Source organism: Agelaius phoeniceus, chromosome 16 (assembly GCF_051311805.1).
Source record: "Agelaius phoeniceus isolate bAgePho1 chromosome 16, bAgePho1.hap1, whole genome shotgun sequence".
Classification (NCBI taxonomy): Eukaryota; Metazoa; Chordata; class Aves; order Passeriformes; family Icteridae; genus Agelaius; species Agelaius phoeniceus.
In genome coordinates, this window is record NC_135280.1 from 16,399,611 (window position 1) to 16,425,156 (window position 25,546).

The window sequence follows — 25,546 nt, forward strand, 5'->3', positions numbered from 1 at the left end:
TCTTATATCACAGTAAAATAAATGTCCTGAAAAGTAAGCAATTTCTTTCTGGTTGCTGATGCCATGAGTAGCCTAAGGATCAGAAAGTAACATAGGGAAGAATGGCAAAGGGGCTGCATTTTCATGCAAAACCCCCAACTGGATTTATTTTCAGAATAAACCAGTAACAGCACTCAAGGAAGGAACAGAATAGGTAGGACTGCCTGACAAAATAAAATACCTAGAGAGAAAGCAAGCCATACCAAATTAGTTTCTGTCCTTGAGAAAAACAAAATTCATTTAATTTCTCTACTTATTTTTACAAACAAAATAGGGGATTTTTTCATTATTGGTAAAAAAAACCCAACCAACATTTCAGCAAAATACTCAGTTCATTGCAGACTGTACCTTTTAGCTGGCCCTTCTCAGGGGCAGCCAGAACAACTTTCATTCTTACCTGATGACTGTCTCACCTAGTGCTGTAACAACCAGGCTATGGTCTACTAGAATCATGTCTGCAGAATGACCAGTCTTCCCACTCAACTTCACCTGTTAACCATTAGCAAATAAATACATTTACAGAAGGTCAGAGGAGCACACTGAAGGACACTGAGCATCTGAACTGCACAGTTGGGCTAAACAGTAAAAATATGAAAATACCTAGACCTATCTGTCAATTCAGACATATTCAGACAGTGAATTCAGATGATTCTGACAATGATCACCATAAAATGCATCAAGACTGCAATGTATAAATTTAATAAAAGAAACCTCGGAATGGGTTAATTAAGTAGATAAGGAGCAGTATTTTACTCTTGCACTAGAACTTCTCTTAGAATTTAATAAAGATTCCTTTGAAATGTGAAATTCCAGATCTTACTTCTAGTCAAATGTAAGTAATGATCAATAAGAAGTGGACACTGCTGTAATACACATCTGTCCAGTGTTTTTCTGTCTTGGATAAAAAGAAAAAAAACATCTTAGAAAAGTGAAGGTTTGGGGTCTACCTACAAGCAGCATTTTGTAATAGCACAGGGCAGGGTGTGAGACATTTTCTCTTTAATTTCCTCTTTTAATTTCTGGAGATCCTCTGTCAGTCTTTCCACTGAGGAGACATGGGCCCATAATGGGGTGGAGATAGTTTCTTCATATATCTGAGGTTTCGTAACCAAATAGTCCACATTTTGTTCTCCTTCTTTCCATGACATCACTCCCAATGAGTTGGCATATCACATCAACACACTCAGTAAGAATGTCTTCTATATGTTTTGCGAACACTGGGTATTGTCTGGATTAGTAAGGAATTGCTCATTATTTAAAAATATTATCTCCAGCACAGCTAATTCTCTTAGGTATACCAGATACCTTGCTCCATAGTGTTCCACTTGTCTCAGTGCACTAAAAGGTCATCTTTCCAAGGAAACCTTTCCCTCACATTTGACAGGAGTTGCATCCAGAGGCTGAGAGTTTCTGGTCCTTTCCCAATCCTGTGGTCAATACTTGCATCCCAGTTGCAAAGTGTCACTACCATCTAATTTCATATCACGGGCCATGATAGCCCAGTATAAGAGCACCCAGGTCACCAGGGGCTCACCTGACTGGAGTGAGAAATCTTTTTGCATGTCTCGCAGCTCACTCAGGGATAGGGTTTGGGTGATTATCTCTGGCCCTGTCTCTTCCTCCTGTTGTGAGGGCCCTGCTTCCTTTTCATCACTCACTACATGAACTGATTTGGTCTTGGATTTCTTCTTCTGAATACAGGCAACTGCTCTTAGCACAGGTTGCTCTTGTGGGTAAGCTGCAGTTTGAATGGCCATAATGCCTGTTGCTTTGCTTTCCTCCTCCTCCCTCTGAGGGTGCTGCATAAAAACAAGCAGTGTCCAATAAATAGTAGCCACGGTCCAGCACATTCCATAACTTTGCACCTCTCTGGAACTGCCACAGCAATTCTCTTTCAAACACTTTATCAGGGCCCTGTAGTTGTTCAGGGGTGAACTTCCGAACCAGGAGTAGAGTACTCTTTCAAAAGCTGGCCCATTTTCTCCTACATGCCACACCACTAATCAATATCCATCCCAGGACATGTTTCTGGACAACTTCCCTAGAAATCTCTGTCCTAAATCTTAACATGGTGTACACTGGACAGAGGAAACCTATTAGACATATCAATGAGGGCATGCTTCCCAGGTCACTGTGAAACAGATCACTGTGGTGGATACATAGCACATATACGGGAGTATATGCAGGGTTAGGTATCATACCCACATGAACAGACCGAGCAACACTAGAACCAGGGAGCTCTCTACCTAAAACACAAATGCTTAGATCAAAGTTATCTCAATCCTCTTGAGCCTTACCTTGGGCACCAATTAAATGTGGTGGCTTAACACCAGCAAAAAATTAAATGCCAAATAAGCCATGGCCCTTCTCCTGCCCCTTCCGGTAAAGGAGGGAGACATGCAGAGAGTATGGATTGAGATAATTTACTGAAAGCAAAAAGCAATGGAATAAGAAACAGCAATATGAATTTAAAAAATTATCCAAAACCAGAAGGTGTTTCAGCCACAAAAAATTAGTTTTATGTGGCTGCTGGGACCAAAACCAAAATGGAGGATGCTCCCCAAAGGTTGTGTCCACATGACTTCCCCAGGCTCTCACAAATTGTCACAAACAAAGGCAGTTTGGCAAGAGGCTCCCTGCCCCTCCCAGACCAAGACAACAAAAAACAATGGCAAACAGACCCTCCCAAAAACTGGGTCATCCAAGATGGATGCCCTGCTAGGCTCAGTTCCACACAAGTGCCTGCACCACTGCGTCTACCGCTCTGCCATACTGGGGGTTGATCCTACAGGTTGCTGCCACTTCCCTGAAATTCTGCTTCACTCCTTTTGGCCTGGCTTAGCTGGAATGGGCTTGGCTGGACTGGGCTCGGCTGGGCTCCCTTTGGCTGGACTAGGGGCCTTCCCTGTCCCCTGCCCACAGTCTCCCCATTAGTGCTGCCATTCAACATACGTCAGTTCTGTGTTCTGCTGCTTTCCTTTCAGCACCATATCCCATAGTGTCTCAGAGAAAACAGAAGAGGGTGGATGGCAGGGCAGAAGACAGAGTCTGCAGGGCTGATGCTGACAACCTCCCCATGAGAGAGAGCAAGGCAGAATGGTGCACACTTAATGGAGTGTGTGTGTTTTCTCCCCGAAAACAGTGATGATATATAGGTGGTAAAGAATAACTTAGCTGCACCTACATGGTGCTAAGCACCACCCACCTCTGTAACCAGGACAACTGGAATTTCCAATTTTTCTGTAATTCACTAAGAAACTGAAAGTAAGTGTAAAAGAATTAAGATAGGGTCAAAATGAAAAAAAAAATGAAAAAACAGGAAAAGATGAAAACCATCTTTCCAAGTTCAGTACCACATCATTCTATTCCACTTTTAGATAAGCTATTTTTGCTTCCTCATCAACATATTATCTGAGAAACAAATACGAGAGTTGATTCATTTGAAAGCAAAATAGTGATAATCAAAAAACAAAACAAACTTATAAAGAATAAATATTGCAACTTTATCCTGTAGTATGACTCTTACCTTCATGAGCTCTTCTGCTTCTCCCTCAGGAGAAACTGCATGTAAAGACAACTGCAGAGTCTCTGTTATTACAAGTAAAACACCTCTTTCCTCTAGCAACAGGAGCTTTCGGACCAGACTGTCTGTAGACAATACCTGCCTTGTCTTCCCTTTCTCATTCACATAGTGCACAGAACCTGTAGGACAAATAAATCAGGTGCAGATTTTAGTTGACATCTTTTAGCTACAAAAGCCAAAGTTGATGCTCTCTACCTTAATAAAACATTCCTCAAGTGCTGAAAATGTAAAAATAACAAAAATTCTTTCATTTTCTAGTTCCTCTCAGGATAGACAGTACAATAGCTGACCAGAGCAATAAACCAAAGCATATTTTTCCCCATTTAGAAGATCCAAAGAGGAATACTTTAAATAATTTTAAAATGCAAATAAACTTTCTGTATGAATGATAGCGTCTGAAATCTTCAGTCTTAGGAAAAAATCTGTGAAAGAAGAATGGCAGCTAAGAATTGGTTCAATTTACAGCAGAGTTGAGATGGTGGAAAACTGTGGACCTGAAGTTCTTCATTGCTTAGGAAACACTGCACCACACACCAAACTCAGCTTTAATCCATAATTTGACTGGCAAATGGGACGGTGTTTTTCTAAAAACACTGACATTGGTAACTAATGCACCCATCAACATTTTAAAAGCCATTATAATGTCATTAAGTTGTACTACTCTATAATCACATTAAGGTTGGCGCTCTCTGTGCTGGGCCTGTGGCCACTCTATGGCTGATCCAAGTCCTGTCCCACTGCTATATTTTCTCCCTGCAATAAAACCCTGCATAGATATCCCCATCTTCTTAAATCACAGGACATTTTGGTTTTGAAGGGACTTTAAAAATGAATCTCTTTTTAATCCTCTTGCCACGGGCAGGGACACCTCCCACTAGTCCAGGTTGCTCCAAGCCTCATCCAGCCTGGCCTTGAACACTTCCAGGGATCCAGGGGCAGCCACAGCTTCTCTGGGCACCCTGTGCCAGGGCCTCAGCACTCTCACAGGGAACAATTCCTTCCCAATATCCCATCTAACCATGTCCTCTGGGAGTGGGAAGCCATTCCCTTGTCCTGTCCCTGCAAGCCCTCCAAAGTCCCTCTCCAGCTCTCCCAGAGCCCTCTTAGGCACTGCAAGGGGCTCTGAGCTCTCCCTGATGCCTTCTCTTCTCCAGGTGAACACCCCCAGTTCTCCCAGCCTAACTCCAAAGCAGAGGGGCTCCAGTCCATGAAGCATCTCCATGGCCTCCTCCGGACTCATTCCAACAGCTCCATGTCACCCCTGTGTTGATAACCCCAGAGCTGGAGGCAACTCTGCAGGTGGGGTCTCACCTGAGTGGGGCTGAGGTGCAAAATCCCCCCCTCCCCTGCTGCCCATACTGTGGGATCAGCCCAGCACACAGGGTATTTCTGGGTGCCAGCACACACAACTGGGACATGTCCAGCTGTCACTCACCAGAACCTCCAAGTTCTTCTCAGAACATTTGGGAGTTAGAGCAGATCATTACTAGATTAAAAACTGAGTCCAAAATACATACACTCAAACCAACCCAAGCAATGAAGCTGCTCATAAGGAACAGTCAGGCAGTATCATTTGATTGAAATTTGAGAAGTATGACAAGGAGGCTGTCTTGGGGTGACTTTATAATACTATATCCCTTATCATCTGCTTTATGCCCAGACACAGGTTCTGTAACTTTAAACTAGGTCCGAGAGAAGGGGAGAAGCCGGGGGAATTCTTTCATCAGTTTGTGTTCAAACACAGACTCTCCCCCAGTCTTTCTGAGGAGAGAAGAGAGTTAAATTCTTTTGTAGCTAGCTTTTTTATGTTAGCTGAGTCAAGAAGTTTTTCCTGGGACTGTGGCTTCTTCTGGAACTGTTTAGCTTTGCTCCAGTCCAAAACACCAGACCATCACTGGGAGTCCCATGCCGCAGCCCAGTGGGGGGAAGCTGCAGGGACACCTGGCTCCGGACCTCGGAGAAGCAGGACTCTAAAATCCACCAGCTTTCTCCGCAGCGAGAAGGTCTTCATATCTAACATTATTCATTCTTGTTCCCGTGCCGGCGTGCACTCTCTGTGTTAAATAAACAGGTTTTTTCCCCTTTCTCCAAGAAATTCCTTTCGTCTGATGGGAAGAGGCTGTGCCACAAACCGGCCTTTTTTTCAGAGGAGACTCCCTTCTCAGGACGTTTCCTCCTAACTAGTCTCAAACCGAGGCAGAGGCCCAAGCCAAGGACAGCACCTGCAGAACACACAGCCTGTCCCTAGATGGAGCTCTGCACCATCACAACAGCGGCTTTGAAGGTGAGGAAGGAATGGGCACAGCTTCCTAAAGCTTCTCTCCTTCTATCTTTATGAAGCACCTTGTGTCCATTTTCCATTTAAATGGTACCCTTCTAGTAAAGAGGCTTGTATTTACACATTAAAAGAAAGTACACTGCAAACCAACCACGCAGCTGGCCCATGCCCCTCCTGCAAGCTGTACTGGTGCTGTACTGGTGTAAACAAGGGGTGTCAATTTTGGTACGACACTGAATCAAATTGTAACGGAGCTGCAGAACCAGCATAACTGAAATGTTTTCAGAACAGTTAACACTTGAATCAACAGGATGATTCAAATCACCTACCAGAAACACCCATTATGCAACTTCTCACACACATTTTGGCTCCAGTTCAGAGAGTGATGGCATCAAAAAAATTTGGGGTGGGAAGAAAGTTAGCTCAGAGCAAACTAGTACCCAGAAGACTAAAAAGGATAGGAAAAAACAGGGAAGAGTAAAAGGCAAGGAAGAGGAAAATACAGAGAAGAAACACTATTAGGCAGCAAACTAAACAAAACAGATTCTCAGACTTTTTGTTGTTCTGTAAGACTGAAGCATCATTTCAAAGCATGAGAAAAAAGTGAAAAGAAAATTGAGAATTTAAGACGTATGTTTTAGTAGAATTTGCCTATTTATAGAAAAAAGAACCCACAACACATGCATTATTTTGAAGCTTTGCACAAAACCTAATTTTATCTACACTTGTGTGTTACAGATTGTTTTCCTCATACTCACTTCTTCGGAACCTGACTAACCCAGTACCTCTGGTGACCTTGCGAACAAGACCATCCTGAAGATAAGATTTCAGCAGTTTTATTCATTTCTTACCAAACATTCTACAACTCCTATAGAATACTCTACCCTACTGGATATATGAATATGAGGGATATATGAATATACCCCAAGACTATCATGCACTGAGCTATTTTGAAGCTCTAAGGAAACAACTTCCCAGCCAAATGGAAAAGTGGTTTTGCTCTTACCATCTGTCAAAGTGATAAAGAAGGAGAGTCCTTCCTGGACTGCTGTTTTCAGAGGCGGTCCTATTCCAGCTTTCTTCCAATTAAACATATCCAAGGCTTTCTCATCACCACTCACAGCTGCTTTTGCCAACTGTACAAAGTCCCTGAAAAGAGAGATCCTTCATTCCTAATTTTTTTCATAACTGTAGTTTCAGTCTCAAAGAATGGATGAGAAGTTAATAAAGCATATTGTATAAAGAGAACAAATATTGCATACACTGATTGAAAAAAGGGCAAACTCAAAAAGATACAAAACAAAATTTCAATATTAGTTTTCATTTGCATTGTTTCACTTTTTTTTTCAAAACACACCACTATCTTTTCAGAGATGTGAAACAGAAAAGCCCAGACAAGGAGAACTCTTATTTTTCACTACAGCTGCTTCCTATTTCTTGCTTGGACAGGAAAGAAATAATAATGTTTAAGAACTGACTTTTAATTTAATCATTTTTGACAATAATATAATGATAATTGTGTTTCCAGTGTGTTTATGGCTTTCCACAATCAGCAATATTGCTAATTAGAAGAACTAAGACAGAAGAGTCAACAGCAACAGACAGACAATGTGGAGAAGAGAAAAAAGACCAGTTACTGCACACAGGACACAGAGCCAGCTATCAGAGTGGAAGAAGAGCTTGGAAATATAGGGCAGTTAGGAAAAGAATGTTTTTATATATATTTTAAAATAGTCCATTTGTGGGTAGGACTTTCTTTCTGTGGAACAAGACAAAGACTTGGTCTATCAGAGCACTGATGGGGTCAATACTCACTCGCTAGGAGGGGGTGGCCGAAAGACACAGTGCCATAAGCATTTCCCATACTCCTGCTTAACCAGGGCAGGACCCTGCACTCTGCCCCGATGGTCCATTTTCCACAGACACAAGACACCGTGCTAGAAAAAGACAAGTTAATTCATTACCCTTTGCACACAGATGAGAATTCAGACTCAAGCTAATCACTGCACATAAAAACAAATGTTTTATTGACAGAGCAACACTCTTCCTTTTGTTTAGTTGACACATACAATTACGCCCACTTAAAACTAAGCCACAGAGAATCAAAGCTATCTTTAACATTATATTATTTGCTCCCTTAAAATCAAATTATCTAAAAAGAGCTTGTTGGCCCTATCCTTTTTTAGTTAAATCACACTGCCAGAGCAATTACATGGAACAGTCTTAGTTTTCTTCTGCAAGAAGAAAAGTAGCAGATGTAAATATTTGTCTTGATAATGCCTTTCCACATTCTTTCTTGAAAGTAGTCTGATAGTTATTTTTTAGCAATTGAAATAAAGGATAGCAGAGCATATGCATCCCTCAGTAAGTGTATATAAAACTGATGTAGATGAGCATGGGTATATGATTAGATATGTAAAGTCACAGGGTGTAGAAAGACTAAGGGCAGAATTTTTTAATTTCTGGAGCTTTCCTCCTCTTTCAGAGCAGACATTCAAGAGCTTACTTTTAGAAAAATCAAGAACTTACTTTTAGAAAAATAATCTAGTAACTAGAAAAATCATGTATGCGAAAGAAAGGAAGTCTGGTTAGCTAATTAACTCAACAGTGGTCAAGTAGAGGTCAAGGCCAGCCCTTGAGCCTGGCACAGGTGCTGACATAACTCACACCCTGCAGTGCCAGCTCAGGAACAACAAACCCCTGGTGACTAAAAAGAATGGAGACAAATTCCAGCAAATTGACTTAGAGTATAAACTCACAGTTGGAATGCTAAGATGATTATTTATTGTTGTTGTTGTTATGCTAGTGCTTATGAAACCAAATTGCATTTAGGAACCTTCCATGTAAGCACTACATAAAAAAAACCCAACAACAATTTTCAATATCAAATTCACTCTCATTTTATTTCATTAAGATAGATAACCATAAAGTGATATTGGAATTCGCTCTATTTTTATTTATTGTTTTCAATGAAGTATCATCCTTTTCCTGGAAGTGGTAGCAGTGGTCACTTATTCTTCACAATTCTGACTAGAAGCCACAGAAGATGCAGCTGAGGCCTTCCAAAGTAACATTTCCTCCTGTTTTTCCTAAGATTCAAACTTCTAACTTCTTTTCAACGGTAAGATGGCAATAGTTACACCATCCAAAACTGTTTATTAAGTGCTATGTGTCTGCAGATTAAAGAATGCCACTCAGCTGTGCAACTGTGACACTGCTGTACTCCTGTCCCAAGAGAATACTTGCAGTTCATAAAATGTTTGCTAGTTACCTCTGAAAATCACAGGATCCTATGAACCAACCTTGTTGGTTCCTCCTCTCACTCTTCCATCAGCTTTATATGCCACCAATTTCCAAGGATCCCAACTAAAATCACCTCCACCATTTATAAGCTGGAGGAAAAGCCTGCAGCTTTCTAAAGCTGCTGACCTTCGTTCCACCTCCTTCTAGACATTCCAGCCTGTATCCAGATAACCGACTTGCACAATCTCAATTCTTAGTTAGAAGCACATGAGATTGGAAACAAAAAAGGCTCACAACCTCTCCTAAGTCACACTGGAGAGGATGCAGAACTCATCTGTTTTCAAATGATATTTTTAAAGGACACAGGACATTGACCTCATCATCTATCTAAATGTCCTTTCCAAATGGAGATATTCTCTGATTCCATCCTGTAACTTCCCAATAATTTTTAAAAACATAAAGCTTTAGTTACTTGGTATGAAAGCAATTTGCCTTACAAATAGGCTTTCAGTATAGAAAGCACCTAGATCCTCTGTGCGATCAAAACGTGGAAATCATTCATGTTCTGTTTACTTAAAACAAAACGAAAGCTTCTGATTTTCACAGTATCCTATTCCAACTTTATGAAGTTATTTTCAAATAATTTTCTTGCATTTCAAGATGTACAATGACAGAAATCCTAGTGAAGATAGAATCATAGAATACACTCAGTTGGAAGTGACTCACACAGATTATCAAGCCCAACTCCTGGCCTACACAGACAACCCAACAATCCCACCCTGTGCCCGAGTGCTTGTCCAAAGGCTCCTGGAGCTCTGGAAGCCTTGCCGCTCTGAGCTTTCCCTGGGGAGCCTTTCCAGTGTCCAACCAGCCTCTAGGTGAAACAGAAACTTAATCAGGATCCAAATATTTATCTTATTTCTAAAGAATTTCCTCTAATATAAGCAGAACATGATCTTGGCAGCACCCACCTAATGGAAGTTTCCTAAAAATAAACCCTCATGGGAAAAATATTAAAAATAAACGTATAAACTATTGGATAATATGGAAGAAATGAAGTATATCTATGCTGCACCTCAGACCATAGCATAGTAACACTGGTTTGAAATCAATTTGAAAAGTATTTTGTTCATAAATGTAAGTTCTGTCTATATCAATGTATTGGCTCATTATGATTAAGGCCTCAGCTACACTGAGATGTGTCCATCTTTTGCCTGGGAAGAACTTTCTCTTTTCTAATAAAGAAGATGATAAATTCTGTTTTTACTCAATTTTGAATTTCTGCATTTCTGTCAAATGCAGCAGCAGAACTTTACAACCAATGAATTAAAATAACTTTTCCTCCCAATAAGAATATTAGGAATCCTAACATATAGGTAAGAGCAGAACTGAAATTCTTGGGCAAGCTCAAGTTTGAATCAGGGAAAATACAGGAAAAAACCACATTTTTTTCCTTCATTGGCTGACTCAGGAACTGGCAATACAGAATCTTCTATGAATACTTAATCCTGAATATTCAATAGCTATTTTCTCACTTCACTATGTAAAAGGGAAACCAGTTCATCAAGAAATAGAGTGTCACATTTCCCAATACAATCAATTTGACACAATATTAAGGCATTCATAAAACCAGGGAAAGAGAGATTAGCATGGGTTTCCTGTAAGCACTGCTCTGCACTCAGTATGGATGAATATGTTGTAGCTGGAATTTATTTCTCAACAGCTATTCTTGAGTCTGCCCTAAAACTTGTGCATGGACAGGAGCAAAAGAATTCAAATGGTCTATACCTCAATTACTCCATCCATGAAATAGCCTTAAACTTTCATCAACAGTCAGCACTCACTGAGATCCAACACAATTTTATTTAAAGAAAAATTATAGAATGGCAATTCTTTAATTGTAGAATAATATTGTAGAAAAAATTAAAACACTACGACTTTATTTTATTCCCTATCAGTTTTAATTTGTACCAAAGGAAAAGAAATTTTCCTCCCACACAAGTCTACCTTCCCCATGGATCTCCTTTCCATGATCCTTTCCTATTACAGAGCTTCCAAGACTGTATTCCACATCAAACCCATATGGCATTTCAGCTACTCACCCCATCCCCAGACACAAGGCAGGTACCACTCGTACTCCAGCTCAGGACTGTGATTTTGGCGCTGTGATTTGGGGGTACAGTGTGCTGCTCCTTGTCTTGTTTGTTCAGTATCAGAACTCCTCCTGTCTCCCATCCTGATGCCAGAATGGGTCTGGAAGGGTGCCAGGCAAGTAATGTGACCTGAAAGCTTCTCTCAACATGGGAATCAGGCACATGTTCTCCCTGCAAACAAAAACCGGTGTGAGCTCAGTCCAGTGGAAACTCAGCAACCAAACCTTTCAATTCATAGCCCAGTCAATATCAAGCTTTCTCTCCCATATAAAGGATATAAGAAGGCTTCAAGCATATTTCTAAGTAAAAAAAAATTCCAGCTATTGAAAAAGAACAAAGCACATCACTAAGGACATAGAATAATCTAATGCTTCAACAGCTCTTAAAGGCAGATCCTCCTTTAGGCATGGTTCACAAGAATATTTCATGCAAATCATTTAACCTCTCTAAGTATTTCTTTTTCCATTTTTTTAAACTTGGATAACAATTTTCAGAATACACTTTGAAAAGTACACATTTTATAGGCTATCATATTAAGAGACATGTTTCAGTAAGTCTGCTGCAGACTTAGATACCTTTTAGTGCTACTTCTCTAAAATTATGCAAACCAAAGTCTTACACAAGGCTCTCATGTAAAAGTTAGAGTATGCAAAAGAAATATCTGTCTACAGGCAGAAAATCAGTTCAGTCTTGAGGTGGTAGAGTGATTTGTTCAGTTTCCATTTCTTAGTACGTTCTATTCACTTAAGAGTTAAAAAGCAGCAGCAGCATGTGTTCATTTACATACAAATCTGAAAATCTCACACTATGAGAAGCAAAAAGCAAATCAGTAATCATCACAAACAAGACTTATAGACTGCAAACATCAAATTTCAAAGGAAAGATCAATTTAATTTATGAGGATCTTTTTAAAAATACATATAATGAGTGGCTGATGAATCTGTCATGTTCCGTATAGCACAGGACACAGACAGTAATTAAAACCCAGAGATATTTCAGGAGGATAAGTAAGCCTGCAAAAACAGAGATTAAAAATGTGAAGTTTTAAATTAGAATAATGATAAAGGTTGCTGAGAGAAGCTGTGTGACTTCTCACACATCTCACATCTCTGAAAGTGTTCAAGGCCAGGTTGGATGGGGCTTGGAGCAACTTGGTCTATGGAAGGTGTCCCTGCGCACAGCAAGTGGTTGGGACAAGATGATCCTAAAGGTCCCTTTGTGTCAAACCATGACACCCTTCCAATCTAAACCATCCTGCAATTCTGTAACTCTGTATCAAGAGCAAAAACAAAGTTGTTGATTTTTCACCTGTTCCAGGTAGATATCCACACAGCCCCCACCTGCTGTGCTGATGGAAGCAACTGCCAGGAGTGGATGAAGTGGGTGCCATGCTATATGGGAAGGGGAGGCAACAGAATCAGGAGCATCTGTTCTATGATCCACGTACACAGCCATAAAAACAGGAGCTGTCTCAGACTGCACACCTGTACAAGGAATAAAAACATCTCTATCAGGTTTGCTTATGCAGATAATACATTTACACTACATATATGCTATTTATATTGAATTTATGTACTATATATAATGACATATATACGGCTTAAAACAAGAGGGAAAATAAAACTACAGCATTATCTTGTTGCATATACTACACAGACATGGCAATGTCAGAGTGGCATTTAAAAATAAAAGGAGAAACACTGAGTCTCATACTCTGTAGAGTCACACTGTGCATAAGCCGGTACCAAGTCTCTCACCAGTGGCTTGTGCTGGCCTACTTCAAAGGACTCTGAAATAACTCAGTATTTACCGGAAAGCTACTTCCAGCAGCTTCATATCCAAAGATATTAATTAATCTACAAACTGAACTCTTTTATGTTAAGTCTCATGTCTCGGCTTTCAAAGTAAGTTTCAACAGTTGTCACCACTTTGGAGTTTGTACTGTTGAAATCACACTATCTGCTATTTATATTGGAACTGTTACTGACATTTGAATGAAAAAAGTAAGTGCTGATGTTGCACAGTAAAGAACATGAGAACAAAACCCTTTTCAGTGTTGTGGGTCAGAAATCAAGGGCATCAGTAATAATTTGTAATAATTTATGCACAGAAATGGTCTTTGGATTTGTGTCATGGGATCCAGTCAGCTCAGTTTCAAAACAAAAACAGCTGGAGTGAAACACCTCAAATTCCTAGCAAATAATCAGTGAGTCATAGAGTTCAGTGGGTCAACTGGCCCAGCCTCCCTGCACAAGCAACATCTTCCCAGAGCACATGGCATAGGACTGTGTCCAGACAATTCTGGATATCCCCAATGAGGGAGATTTCACATCCACTCTGCGGCAGCCTATTCAGTGCTTAATCGCCCACACAGTAAAGATATTTAGAGGAAACTTCCCGTGTTCCAGTTTCTGCCCATTGCGTCTAGTGCCATTGCTGAGCCCCATGGAGCACAGCCTGGTCCATTCTCCTGGGCTTTTCCTGCAGACACTGACAGACAGGGATGAGGTCCCCTCTCAGCTGTCTCTTCTCAAGGCTCAACAGGCCCAGCTCCCAGAACTGGACACAGTGCTCCAGATGTGCTTCACCAGGGCTGAACAGAGGGGAAGGATCCCCTCCCCAGCCCACTAATAATGCCTTTCCTCACCCACCCCAGCATCCACCATCGTGGCCCCAGGGCACACAGCTGGTCAAGGACAGCTGGTGACCCCAGGTCCTTCTCCACAGGGATGCTGCCTAGCAGGGCAGTCCCCAACCTGGACTGGTCCATGGGATTACTCCTCCCCAGGTACAGAACCCTGCCAAGACCCAGTGAAAAACAAAACAAGATCCCCAAGAAAACAACACCAACAAACATACACACAAAAAAGCCCCCAAGCATGAAACATTTAAAAGACTTCTGTGACATTTAAGGGGAAGAGATGTTTTCTTCTGCACAGGTAAACCATTAATTCAGAATCCACAGGCACACACATGCAGAGCAGTGAGCCACCAGCCTAAGCCACCAGCATGTAAAATGGGCATCAACAGACTCTTAAGGTCTCTTTTCTTTAAATCTTCTGTCAGTGCCTCAAATAACCAATTTGCTGGGCACTTAATTTAGAAAGGTGGGCAACTCTGTTCAGTAAATTGGGAGTTCTGTATCTTGCCTCTGACACATACAAGGAACAACATCAGCTACTGGATATGAGAGCAGACAAGAGCAGTCACCCTAAGGACAAACCATTTCATCTTCCAACAAGATCCACTCACTTTTATCTGTACAATCCTTCAAAATCCTCAGCATTCCCAAAGTGGCATTGCATGGTCCAGTTTTATCACCACTCAAAAAAAAAAAAAAAACCAAAAAAAAAACCAAAAAAAAACAAACCAACAAACCATTCAAATAAAATTTAGAGTGTTTTTCATCTTGATTTCATGTATTTTAAAAGTTTTCTTACATCTCCAGTACTGTTCCAGAATTCTGTGCCCATGCTACTACTTTACTCCTTATTTTATCTGTTTCATTTTCCTCTAAGAGAGGAAGGATTTAGTCCATATTTGACTATAAGCTTTAGATAGGCTCAAAATTTGAAATAATAAAGAATTTCACTTCAGATTGAAACAAAAATATAAGATGCCTAAATGAAAACAAAGCTACATTTCATATAAAATAACAGTTTTATCAAGCCATACAGCTGTAATATCTTCTCTATAGACACCATTTTCTACTTTTAGTTGTTCCTTGCATCTGTAGTTATTAATATTACTTATTATTATTCAGATATTTCAGTCCCCTTCAATGACAGAAATAAGTTTATCAAGCTTCCAAATTGCATCTCTTGTTCAATTCATTAATTTAACTTTTGGAATTAATAGACAGCAAGAAAAAAATTTCAACCAAAACTGTGTAAATTTAAAATGGCAGACTGGCACTTACTAAAACAAGACTCAGTGATACTGTTGGGTAAATTATGGACAACCCCAAATATAAAATACTCTTCACCATCACAGTAACTACACAGAGTTGTGCAGCAGACTGCTACATACAAATAAATAAATGGCTTACATAAGTGGATTACTCAGTGGTGTAAAAATAATTGAACCAATATTCATTTTCTTGCTGTGATCTTGGGAATTCATTACTCACATGATTACTGCTAGCTCATGCATTTAAACTGTAGCATTGACAGCTGCCTCTTCAAAAAAGTCTTCAAAAAAGAAAAAGAAAACCAAGTAACACCACATCTACAAACTATCCATCATGTTCTATTTTTCCAAGGTTTCAAAAAAAATAATATTTCTGAAAAAGTTAACCATATTGTATTTTAGAATAGAACATGACCAAGCCCCCACACTTGATCTCAAAGATCAAATTACAAACATCTGACAGACACTTTTGAAACAGCCCACAGGCAATTCTTAAAAATGGTTAGACCTTAAGGAATCTCAGCATGGTTTGGAAGGGACCTTAAGCTCATCCAGTTCCAACCCCTGCCATGGGCAGAGACTCCTCACACTATCCCAGGTTGCTCCAAACCCTGTCCAACCCAGCCTTGGACACTTCAGGGATCTGGGGGCAGCCACAGCTTCTCTGGGCAACCTGTGCCAGGGCCTCAGCACCCTCACAATAAAACTTTTCTTCTCACAATAAAACTTCTTCTGCCAGTTTAAACCAGTAGTCCTTCATCTTGTCAGTACACGCCCTGGTAAGAAGTCTGTATCCATCTTTCTTACAAGATCCCATAAAGTTCTTTTTAAGACAACTTCCTTGTCCAGCCATCCAGAAGCCACCCTGACAATCACTCTTGCACCACCTGAGCAGGGACCAAGGCCCCCTGTGCAGCTACACCCACCTCCACAGTCAAACCAGCTTTCCTTACCAGCTCAACCATAGGTTTCCCATAGCAGTCTCAGACGTCTGGATCATTAAAATAATTTCATTTTGGTGCAATAACAAAATTACAGCTCAAGCTGGTATCTCCAAGGAGGAATGTCAAACAAAGGAACCCCTGGGCTTTCACACCCTTTCAGTTTAAGGGCAGGGAAAGTCTGGGGGTTGTCAGCTGCTGCTGAGTGCCTCTGAGTGTCCCTCACCTGGCTGGGCCACAGGTCCCCATGCCCTGTGTCATGCAGAGTCAGCAGTTCACAGCCTCTTGCTCTGGCCACCCAAAGCTCAACCTGCAGCTTGCACTGCAACTGCACCCTGCAGACGACATTACACTACACTACAGACAACATTAATGACTGCAAATGACAGCAGCGAGCCAGAACACCCTGAGCTACCGACACTGGCACTGAATGGATTCCTAAAATACTAGAAGGCCACAGTGAGGCGTTCACAGAGCCTTCTCTTCTCCGGGCTAAATACCCACAGCTCTCCAGCCTGTCTCCAGAGAAGAGGGGCTCCAGACTCTGGAGCATCTCCTTGGACTCTGGATCTCTGGACTCTGTCCACCAGCTCCATGTCCTTCCTACACTGGAGCTCCAGAGCTGGAGGTACATCTGAAGGTCTCACCTGAGCAGGGCAGAGGAGCAGATTTCCCCCGTTCCCTGCTGCCCACACTGTGGCGATGAGCCCAGGACATGGGGGTATCTGGGCTGCCAGTGTGCATTGCCAGGTCATTTCGAGTCTTTTACCCACCAGTACCCCAAGTCCTTCTCCTCAGGGCTGCTCTCAATCTGTTCATCCTTCAGACTATACTGGTAATGGAGATTGCCCCAAGCCAGTGCAGAACTTTGCACATGGCCTTGTTGAACTTCATGAGGTTCACAGAGATAAACACCACAGACAACATTAACGACTGCAAATGACAGCAGCGAGCCAGAACACCCACACATATTTCACAAAATAATATCAACAATCAGGAAAAAAAATATATGCTATTCTGTCTTTGGGGACAATGCTTAAAAAGCTGCTTTTATGTTCTGTCACAGTGTTATCAGCACATTTAATCGAGGCTGATAGCAACTTGGTTTGCTGTACCTGTGGAGCTGTGGACTCATTGGCCCCCAGTCACTACACAAATGGTGAAAGGGGTCTCTGTCCAAGTTGCCTTAACAAGACTCGCTGGCAAGGCTCCCAAAGCAAAGGTCTTTCCTTTAACCTCTACCTATGAGAAATGCTGGTTTTAAAATTTGAAATTGTTTAAAAGAGCCAGCCCCAGGAAAAAAAGATAATACAGAACTGCTCTGTGCTACAAAAAGATGGTTAATGACTACGTACAATCTTCTCTAACTAGTAAAACAGATGAAGCAAAAACCCGGTTGAATCCTGCACCCGCATAGAGGGAGAAGGGGTGGGGAGCCTGTGCCAGGCAGAGCCCAGGCTGCTGCTGCCGTGGGCAGTTCCTGGAGTGGACCGAACCCTGCGCGCGTCCCCCGTCCGGGCCATGATCGCCACTCGCCGGCACAGAACAAGGGGCTCCACAAACTCCACGGCTCCGAGAAGACAAACACGCGGGCCACGCCACCACATTCTCGCTCGTGGGTGGATTCGGCTGCCCCCGCCGCCAGCAGCTCAAGCGCCCCTTACCTCCGGCTGACCGCGATCAACCCCTCTGTCGAGGGCCGGGCCCAGATACAACCATGAAGAGCCGGCCGACACGCCGCGGGCAGAGCCCGCCGCCCGCTCTTCCCCGCCCGTGGGCAGTGCCCGCCGCCCTCTCTCCCGCCCCCGTGCTCACCCCCCGCGCCGCAGGCCGCACTCGCTCCGCGATGCTTTGCGTTACCCCGACAACGGGGCGAGTCGGGAGCGGAAACAGCCGAGTGGAGCCGAGGAGTGACGGGAGCGGCCGAAGCCATCCGGCGGCACACGAAGAGTGGCGGAAAGTGACGAGCACAGCGGGTTTGGCGGCGATCCCGCTGCGCTGTCCCCGACGGTCTCAGAGGCGTCTTCAGGGTTTGGTGGCTTGGCCTGTGAGGAGTATTTTCTACCGCAGGTGATGGACTGTGCCGCCGTCCCGAGAATCGAGATCCTTCCCCAAACCCTCCCGATCCCCAACGCTATCAAGCACCTGCTGTGACGGAGTGTGACCCAACTGAACCTCCGTGATATAGAAATGCATATCGTAACCATGTTTAAGTGTACCGCCCGGAGCTCAGTGGCTCTTTCAGAGTTTTGGGGGGAAAAGCTTTTAACTTAACGACTATGTCTTTCAAGTAACATCTAAATGAAGATAGCCCGTAAAGCCCTCCTACCATCCTAAACCCCCTCAGCACGCCACCTACAACCCATGTCAGGTACAGCCCAGCTGCATTCCCAGTTCTCGCCCCAATTGGGCCTGCAGCCAGCCCTAAGAGCCAGGCTTGCCTAACACCTTCAAAAGGGTTGAAAAAATTCAAGACCAAATCCTCACAGCACTGTCCTACCCATAGTCATTTGTAATTCCTCTGAAGTCACAACACTTCTATGCAAGCTGATGAAAAGCAGCCACACCCGGTACAGCTACAACAAGCAGCTCCTGTATATTTCAAGGTTGACTGGCCATGTGTAATGTGTCATTTATGTGGTGTTTATAAGTTTCCTTTCCCAAATACGCAGGGACTCTTGTGAAAGAAAAAAAAAAAAACAACACAAAAACAACAACAACACAAAAACAACAACAACAACAACAAAAAAACCAACAAAAAAATCCAAACAAAACCAAAAAACACCCACAAAATAAACAAACAAAAAAACCCCCTCTGATTCGGTAGCAAGTAGAAAAAAGTACACAGTGAGAGACACACAGTACATTGAAACACACTGTATATCTGTAGAATTATGGGCAGCATTCAGGTAGAGAGGCAAAACACTGGCTTTAGACCTTGTTACAAGTCAGCAACTCCTATAGACCAGAGCAGCAGACCTGACGAAGTCCTGTTTCCTGGAGTTTTTTATCTTCTCCCTCTACAAGGCATCAGCTCTAACAGTCATTTATGGCATCTCTTCGTGGTGGATTCCTTGAACATGCAATAGCCCAGTTGGCTCACTCAGGTGCCACTCCCCAAGTCAGAAATTCATCCCTTGCCTCTGCCCAGCCAATTGTTCTCACTGTAGCCTTGAGTTTATCAGACTAGAAGTTGAGGATTTGAGCAGACCATGTGCAGATGCCTTGTTTTCTTAGACAACCAAGCTGTCGTGGAAACTACCGCAACTACATGATACACTCAAGTCAGAAACATACAGCCAGCTGAAACCTCAAAAAATCATCTAGTCTATCATCCCTTTCTGGGCTGGAATAAAAATAGTCTAAACAACCCACTTGAGTCTCTGCTCAAGTGAACACTTTACAGCTCTCAGAATTGGCTGGTTTCAATGTTGCACAATATTTTTCCCAATAACTAAATTACATATTCCTACTGGTGCAGGCTTAGCTGGGAATGAAGTTTTCCTGCCCTTCAATATTTGACAGAGAAGCCCTGTTTCTGTGATAAATAGACAAGTGAATGTGGACTCCTAGGATCTTAACATCTTCCCTTCTACTCATAAAGTCACATAACCACAGAATGGTTTGGGTTGAAAGGGGCTTTAAAAATCATTTAGTTCCATGTCCCTGGTATCATAAGAGATACAGCTCCAAACCCCTTAAGTCCCAGGACTGGCTGCAGTAGTGCAGTTGCTCACAGCCCATTTCCTCCCTTCCCCTAAGGGCTTGACCTCACACACCAAGAAGAAAACAAAGTTGCATGACTAGGTACTTCCTTATTCTGTAAGCAATACGGGATTAACAATAGCAGTCTGTCCTTCCATTTAAATCCTCTTACATGCACGGGAAAGAACTGCTTTAGCAACGCAAAGATCATCCATTATTGTCTGCCAGAATAAACAATTTCAGATCCTTTTAAGAAGAAATAAATTATTAATGAAATCTGCTAGTTTCTAAGTAATCTAAAAGGAAAATATCGAACATTCACTATATTGGTGACTTTTACACCTAGGATCTTTGGAAAAAGTACTTCCATGTTATAATTTGCAATGATCATGCACATTAGATTCAAAATTTAAAAAATTAACAAATGTAAAGTATTAACTTTGTCCTTCTGCTGAACAGTTCTGCATTGCTTGCTCTATTTTCTAGCAAAAATGCAATTTGTTATTCATACTTTAAAATACACAGGATGCAGGACAAATCCAAGTTAATGTTCTTGCCTGGCCTAGAAAACCATGACAACAAACACTGGAAGATTATTTGTATTTTGTAGCTGTGCAGGTCTGTAAAACCAGAATAGCGAGGAAGGGCCATGATCAAAACCGAACAAATGGAAGCTCAAGTGCCTTTTGGCGTCTCACCCTACCCCCTGCCTCTCAGCTCTTGTCCAACTCCTTTCCAGTCAGCTTTTCTCTCACAAACATTTAGACACATGAGCAATTTCACCCCTTAACAGTCCACTGGAGGCAATGAGGCTATTCAAGCAGGTAAAGTTATTTACATACAGAGAATGGAAACCTCCATCTGGAGAGCTGAACATAACTGCACATCTCTCTGCAAAGCACTATGGAAATACATGGTGGTGGAGATGCAGAATCCATTTCCTAACAGTATTGTTGAATTTGGTTGTGGCCAAGGAGGAAAAACTATATGATCTTGTGCAAGATTATAACAAAGTTGGAAAATATTTTCTTTAGAAAAACCCCAAACAATTAAGATGTAGATTTAAACGCAAAGCTCGGCACTAGAGACAAACCTTTTTTAACAAATTCAATTTAGAGCAGTCCACTTGGTTACTCACAAATACACTTTACAGCATATTTACAGGTGGTAACACAGTGCTCAAGACATGTTACATTTCTACCATCATAATTACTTGCAACATGCTCCAAGGGAGCCCAATTTTCCAGAATTTGGACACCACCATGAGGTTTAACTACTTATGACTTTATTTCTAAGCTTACAAAGATTTTCCTTGGAAGAGGACTAAGGCACCCTTTCCTGCTATGAAAATTATAAAGATTCAAAAAAGAGGATGATCTAATGTTCTTTCCACAAACACGTTATTAAGGGAAAAGTATCTGATGCAGTATCAGTTACTCAGGTCAAGCGAAGGGCCGCGGGGGGGGGGGGGGGAGGGAGCGCCTGTTCCCAAATGCAGCCCACGAACGTCCCAGTTGCCCTAGGGAGAGCGGCCCCACGGCTTTCGACTTTCCTGGGGGTCCCGACGAAGGGAACGAGAGTCAGCGGTACCGCCGGCGGATCCGGTGTCACCGGGCAGCGAGCCCCAGTTCCGCCTGCCTGCGGAGAGCCCCGGGCGCAGCCCGGCGGAGCAGCGCGGAGCTGCAGCGCAGCCGCCCGGCGGCCGCAAACACTGCGTCGCACATAAACCGCTCCCTGAGCAATGGAATCCTGGGCCCGGTCCAAAGAGCTCAGCTAGATGGCTCTCCATTGGCTTTTCTTTCAGCCAATCAACAGCCAGATCTAGCGATTCGATCCACCCCTAGCCGACACGCGCCACCGCCTCTTCCTCCGCGCGGAGCTTTCGTCACGCGCCCCGCGCCGCGCTTTGTTTGGCTCGCGCTGGGGCCGTAGCCCCGCCCCCGCCTCGCTCCCGCTCGCCCCCGACCAATGGGGCGCGTTGCTTGGGGGGCGGGGAGCGCCGGCGCTCTCAGCTGGGCCCGCGCGCCGCGGCCCCGCCCCCGCCCCCGGCCCGGGCAAGGTGAGGAGGAACCGGAACCGCCACAGCCCCAGCCCGGCCCGAGCCTGGCGGCGCTGTGACCGCGGCTGGGTTTCGGAGTAGCCCGGGGAAGAGGTCGGCCCCACTGCTACGAACGGGGCTGCCGCCGCCAGCAAAACTGGGAGGGCCGCTGGGCTCCGCGCCGGCCGCCTCCGGAGCTGGCGGGTGTGGGCGCAGTTCGGAGCTGCCTGGAGCTGTGGGTGCCGGAGTAGCCGAGGCAGCCGCCGGCGGAGGAGCCGGAGCGCGGAGGCTGCGTGTCGGCATTGATGCGGCAGGTGAGGCAGGGGCGGGGGATGGAGCCTGCGGGGCGGGACGCACCCGGCCCTCGGGAGACTGACCCGGCCCTGCTTGGCCCCTCCGAGCCGGCCGCGCTTGCGGAACGCATCTCTGCGGCTCTTACGGGAGGCAGCGGAGGGACGGCCACGGGGGTGTAGACGACTAAAGCAGCTAGGCTGAAGAAGTTTTCAGTTTAGGAGAAAAAGGGAAAGGAGGAAGAAGGTGAAAACGAAAGGACAAAGCAGCTATAACGGGGAAACTGCGCGGCTTAGGCAGAATGCTGGAAGGAGCCAGCAGTTGAAAAGTGGGGCAGATCCTGGGGTGTGCTACTCGGGTCCTGTAAGGAGCTGTCCCCAAGGAGTGTGTCTTCGTTTCCCCCCAGCTAATTGTTGGGGGAGGCCAGTGGGTGGGTGCATCGTTTAATTTGCAGTAATAAAACCAAGCTGGAAATTACTTAAGCCTTGCTTATGCAAAGTTTTTGAGCACACGCTGTCAGAATTAGAATATTTCTGTCCTCAAAATAACTAGAAACTGTAAGTTTTGGTGAGTGAAGAACCAGTCTGTAACTAAGGACCTGTCGGGTGACTAAATAACCAAATTTCAGTGTGAGCTTAGATCCACAGTTCAGAACAGTTTATTGGGCGTTTTCAAGGAGCAAAACATTGCCCAACACAGTTCTGGATGGATTCAGTGTTTTAGCTGAAAATTAGACGGAAAAATATAATTTTAATAGTAGGAATACAACTCTTAAGCAGTAACTTGATGAATTTGTATGCCATATCATGTTGATGCATTTTCGTTAATTTGAACCTTGTTATCCTGGTGTCAGCCTAATCTGTAGTGATTCCAGTGTTTGTCATATTAAGAATTTCCACTTCTTGTTGGATATCTTTTCTTGTTTGTTATCTTTTAGAGGGAAATTGGATGGTGGCTCCTGCCATAGTGTCAAGGCAGCTGCATCCCAAGTGCTCCTTGGTTCTAACTGGTTCTTTCTTGGAAGTTGACTTCTTTTAGACATGCTGTCAGTAATATTTTTACACTCTTTAGGAAAAACTAAATTTTAACAGATAATGTGATTTAATGCCTTAAGCTTGTGTCCATATCTGACATTTTGTTCCAAGTATTTGAAAAAAGCCTTCAGAATTGAGAGGATTTGTGAAGTCAGCACAGGAAGTAGTCATCCCAGCAACTGGTCCCAATGTCAGGTCTGCCAGTTGACAGATGCCTTTGGAAGCCCAGGGATGCTCCCTTGGCACAAGGGTTCAGGGCTGCCCTGCTTGGCCAGGGTCTGTGCATGGGCAGGAGCAATGAGGCAAGGGTGAGGCAACCGCTATAGGTGCATCTGAAGTTTATTGACTTCCAAATTGAAAAAAAAATTTAAAAAGGGGGAAAAAAATGGGGTGGTATTCTCTCCCAGCAGACGCGGCAGGCAGGGGTGCTGGCCTGGGGAGCCAGTCCCTGCCCGTTCCCGGTGACAGAACAGACCCGGCCCACGGTGCTGCTGCCGTCGGCGGGGGCGGCGGGGTCGGGGCTGCCCGGCGGAAAGGAGCGCGGGGAGGTGCGGGGTGGGGGCGGAGGGGAGCGGGAACCTCGGGAGCCTCGGCCAGTCCCAGCCCCAGACACACACACAGAGGAGGAGAAGCCGCCGCCGCATCCAGGAGCATGGATCCCCCCCCCGCGGCGGGCCGAGCTGCGGCTCCGCGGTGAGGAGAGAGGAGAGCCCTGGGCCCGGGAGCCGCGGAGGGGTGGGATAGGATGGGATGGGATGGGGGAGCAGCACTCCCCGCTCTGTTCTGCTCCGCCGGCCCAGCGGCTACCGCTCCTCCGGCGCTGGCGAGCGCTGCCACACGCCCGAGTTTGGCCGGGCGATTTCTCGGCCAAAGGCGGCCCGGAGCCCTTCGGGACAGAGACGGAGGGCTACCGGGGGCCTCTGGCTGCCGTTTGGGCCGGTTTGGGAGGGGTTGTGGCGGGGCTTTCCCCCTCCCACCCTCGGCACAGGTTGTTGGGTCGGGACAGCAAACGAAGGGGGATTTAGTAACAAACAACGGCGGCCATGTTGAGAGGAATTTCTGCAGCTAAACTTCTCCCCTCTCAGCCCAGGGGTTTCTCTGCCTCCCCGGGGGGCTCCCTGGTCTGACTGTGTTCCCCCCCTCTTTTCTCCCTCTCCTCCCCTGCAGGATGACAGTGAAACTGGGAGAGAGCAGCGGGGAGGAAGGGGTGAAAAAGCTGGGCAAGAGAGCAGGAGGAGATGAGGAGTCCCTGGAAGAAGAAGGGGCAGGAGGAGGAGGAGAGGCAGCTCCAGGCAGCAGCAGCACAAAGAAAGAAGAGAAGATCATTAACAGCAACACTACCAGCAGCTCCCCACCGAACCCCAGCTTGTCACCGGCCCCTGCCTCTCTCCAGCCCTCCCAGAGCCAGGACCAGCATCATTTTCTAAGGTCCAGTGTCAGACCTCAGAGCAAGAGACTGAAGAAGGATTCCCAGGCATCCTCCTCGGTAGGCAGCAGCACTGCCGGGAAAGGCAAAGGTACTGTGTTTTGACACCCTAAAAACATGCAGGGAAGGGGGATGGCAAAGAGGGAAGGCACCTGTGGGGCTGTGGGATGTCATTCTCTTTCTGTAGATGCCGTCTTTTGTTTGGTTTTGGGAAGGTGTTTTGGGGCTTGTTTCTCATGGCTGAAATCTTCTTTGTGTCCTAAGCTTCAGCTTCTCTGCTGCCCACTGTCCTCTGCACTTCCAGAAATGGAGGGTCTGGATATTTATGTGGAGGAGGGAAAAATTCTACATTGTTGAAGCAAATCTTTAATGTCTTTATTTCATCTCTCTTGAGTTTTGGGAAATTCCTGTATTTTTATTAGGAATCAGACTCTAGCTAGCTGTGTAATCAAGTGGCTGCACTCTGAATTCTGTTCTTGGATAGTAACAAAATATTCGCTGGGTGCTAGTTAACATAGGGAAAAAAATCCCACCCACAAGACATTGGTGATTTCCCCCAGTTATTTCTATTATCCAAATAATTATTTTGGAAACAGCAATGAAGTACAAATATTGGCATATTTGTTTCTAAGGTATTGGGAGTCCTGTTTCACAACAGTTTGAGCATCTATGTGATTTGAGTTTTTATTAAGATTGGTTTGTATACATCTGAAGGTCTGTAGGTACGGACATACATACACCTGCTTTTCCGCTTAGCATTGGAGACAAGAATTTGACTTTTTTTTTTTGGTGCTGTTTCTAACTTGAATAGCTGGAAGGCAGCAGGGATATTTAAATATTTTGGCACTATTGTGTGTGCTCAGCAGTGACTGATGACATCTCAGCACTGCAGTTGAGTTGTACTTG

The 25,546-nt window shown here is 44.2% G+C and overlaps 2 protein-coding genes across 6 annotated transcripts in view; one reads left to right on the plus strand and one right to left on the minus strand.

The window, feature by feature from the left end:
* Window positions 1-18,095, minus strand: part of IFT140 (intraflagellar transport 140) — an 85,230-nt gene extending 67,135 nt beyond the window's left edge. For 2 of the 3 annotated variants that reach the window (XM_077186678.1, XM_077186677.1), the window contains exons 1-7: window positions 17,962-18,095; window positions 12,605-12,780; window positions 11,246-11,467; window positions 7,716-7,837; window positions 6,907-7,049; window positions 3,566-3,741; window positions 437-528 (exon numbers count right to left, since the gene is read on the minus strand). In XM_077186678.1, the coding sequence (XP_077042793.1) occupies window positions 437-528; window positions 3,566-3,741; window positions 6,907-7,049; window positions 7,716-7,837; window positions 11,246-11,467; window positions 12,605-12,780; window positions 17,962-18,079 (1,049 nt within the window). In that variant the 5' untranslated portion in view covers window positions 18,080-18,095. The other variant, XM_077186679.1, reaches the window with a different exon arrangement.
* A 3,726-nt stretch (window positions 18,096-21,821) lies between these two features.
* The window catches only part of CRAMP1 (cramped chromatin regulator 1), a 49,277-nt gene continuing 45,552 nt past the window's right edge, over window positions 21,822-25,546 (plus strand). For 2 of the 3 annotated variants that reach the window (XM_077186649.1, XM_077186651.1), the window contains exons 1-2: window positions 23,788-23,907; window positions 24,382-24,731. In XM_077186649.1, the coding sequence (XP_077042764.1) occupies window positions 23,867-23,907; window positions 24,382-24,731 (391 nt within the window). In that variant the 5' untranslated portion in view covers window positions 23,788-23,866. Of the gene's footprint in view, window positions 22,204-23,787; window positions 23,908-24,381; window positions 24,732-25,546 lie in introns of those variants that run through there. The other variant, XM_054643337.2, reaches the window with a different exon arrangement.